Source organism: Phaethon lepturus, unplaced genomic scaffold (genome assembly GCF_000687285.1).
Source record: "Phaethon lepturus isolate BGI_N335 unplaced genomic scaffold, ASM68728v1 scaffold2586, whole genome shotgun sequence".
NCBI classification, from domain to species: domain Eukaryota; kingdom Metazoa; phylum Chordata; class Aves; order Phaethontiformes; family Phaethontidae; genus Phaethon; species Phaethon lepturus.
In genome coordinates this window covers 25,240-27,191 of record NW_010543871.1, presented here as the reverse complement: position 1 = coordinate 27,191, position 1,952 = coordinate 25,240, and the positions used below count along the sequence as shown (strand labels likewise).

The window sequence follows — 1,952 nt, the reverse complement described above, 5'->3', positions numbered from 1 at the left end:
CCCTCCTCTGATCTCATGCCAGTTTGTCAACACACCACTTGTACTGGTGGGCCAAAAACTGAACAGTATTCCAGACGAAGCCCCACCCAATGCCAAACAAAGGGCAGTAATCACTGCTCTCAATGATCTAAATACATTCTTAGATATTCATAAGCATACTGAACTGAAATTTTAACAGCAGTTCAAAAAACAGCAGGAAATTGCTTTAATGATTCAAACCTTTAAGAGCAGTACACTTGCTCTATTATTTAGCATCACTGTTTTCACACCTTCCTCAATAATCATCATGAGAACAACATACACTGTATACTACATTTAAGATGCTTACCTGAATAACTTTGTAGAAATAGGCATACTGTCGAGCTGTATTTTTATATTGGCTAAAAACATCGTGTATGGCCTGAGTTGACTGAAGATACTGCACTTCTTCTTCTTCAAAATAGAGAGGTGTGTCATATTCACTGGGGAGTGTCTGGATGTAGGGCAGCCAGAAGGAGTTGGAGTTGGCTCGCTCACAAAGAAGATGGAATGCCAATGTTATATTGCCCATGGCTTGAAGAATTCGATCTTGAGAATAGAGGGATCCTGAAATAATCCAGAAAAGTGAGGCACTAAATTAGTTGTCCATGGGAAATATCATCCTAGATTTACTTCAAATGAACATCATGACATAACGTGAAAATTTTCAACAAAATATAAAAGCTTTGTCACGTTTCAAAAATATTTAGCTGCCCGCATCACATTATGCTGCAAGTTATTTGACACAGTAAGCGCCTCATGTACAACTAGATGACAGAAAACATGAAGAAACATGAAGAAGCTAGAATAATACTCGCAGTACTTCAGAACACTTTATCTCCAAGTGTTATACAAGCTACAAGATATGTGTTCAAAATAACACGCACACTTCTGGAACATATCTAGTGCACTCAGCCAGAAACAAGGAGGAAAATTAAATTGTTTCCACTGAAACTTCAAGCTTTTAGGTATTCCAAACGTGATGGTTGGCATGATAAGCAAGTCCTGTAATAAAGGCGATCAGCTAAAAAAAAAAAAAGGAAGTCTTATTGAATTATCCCATACATGTCAACTTCTTGCTTAAGAGCTTCCTTAAACTCTTACCTAATACTGAATTTTTAGCTGACTCAACTGTCATCAACAGTTTTCTAGGAACCCACAGAAACAACTCTTCAGCCTACAGAAAGGAAAAAATGCATAGAGGGTCAGTTAGCATTTCTATATGCCATGTGTCTCATATTTGTATCGTCTTTAAATTACAGGGGGTTTTTTTAAATCAAAATTCTTCTGAATCAAAATTCTTCCTTCTCTTCCAATGCAAATTAAACAAACATGCTGTGTTTCATATTGTGCTAACCAAACGTTCCAATCTGCATTACATAAAGCTTAAAACAATGACACTTAGCTTACAAAATAGAGTCCTTCAGTTTGGAACTGCCAACATGTAGATTGCCCACACAACCTCAAAGCGACCAGATACATTATATTGGTATTAGTTACATGATCAAATATTTTCTCCCAGTAGAGGTTTTTTCACATTGCCCATTCTTATTTTAGAAGAACTGTTCAGGATTTGTATCTACCAGTAGTGCTAAGCCTTATTAACTATGTGCTACTAAAGCCCTAAAATGAATATAATATCTTCCTTTTCTAATATTCTTCTACAGCAGTTGATTGTTCTTCAAAGCTGTTTCCCATCTGTAAAATGGGAATAGAAAGAGGCAATCTTAAATGCTTACCTTTTAACAGTTAGCTAACTGTGTGTGTCTATACTCCTTACCTGATGATCAAAAGATATTCTTTACAATTGTCAGGTAATTTTGGGTTTGGGTTTTTTTCATTTTCACTGGAAAATAAGTATTGCAAATACATCTTTCTGAGGCAAAGAGACCAGTGCTTTAAAAGAAGGGACATAAAAGAAGAGGAGAAGAGAC

At 36.2% G+C, this 1,952-nt stretch overlaps 1 protein-coding gene across 1 annotated transcript in view; it reads right to left on the bottom strand.

Annotated features, from left to right (window-relative positions):
- Window positions 1-274: 274 nt before the first annotated feature.
- Window positions 275-1,952, bottom strand: part of LOC104621850 (histone-lysine N-methyltransferase setd3-like) — a 5,150-nt gene continuing 3,472 nt past the window's right edge. The window contains exons 4-5 of the mRNA XM_010288458.1: window positions 1,123-1,195; window positions 275-585 (exon numbers count right to left, since the gene is read on the bottom strand). Of these exons, the coding sequence (XP_010286760.1) occupies window positions 275-585; window positions 1,123-1,195 (384 nt within the window). The remainder of the gene's footprint in view (window positions 586-1,122; window positions 1,196-1,952) is intronic.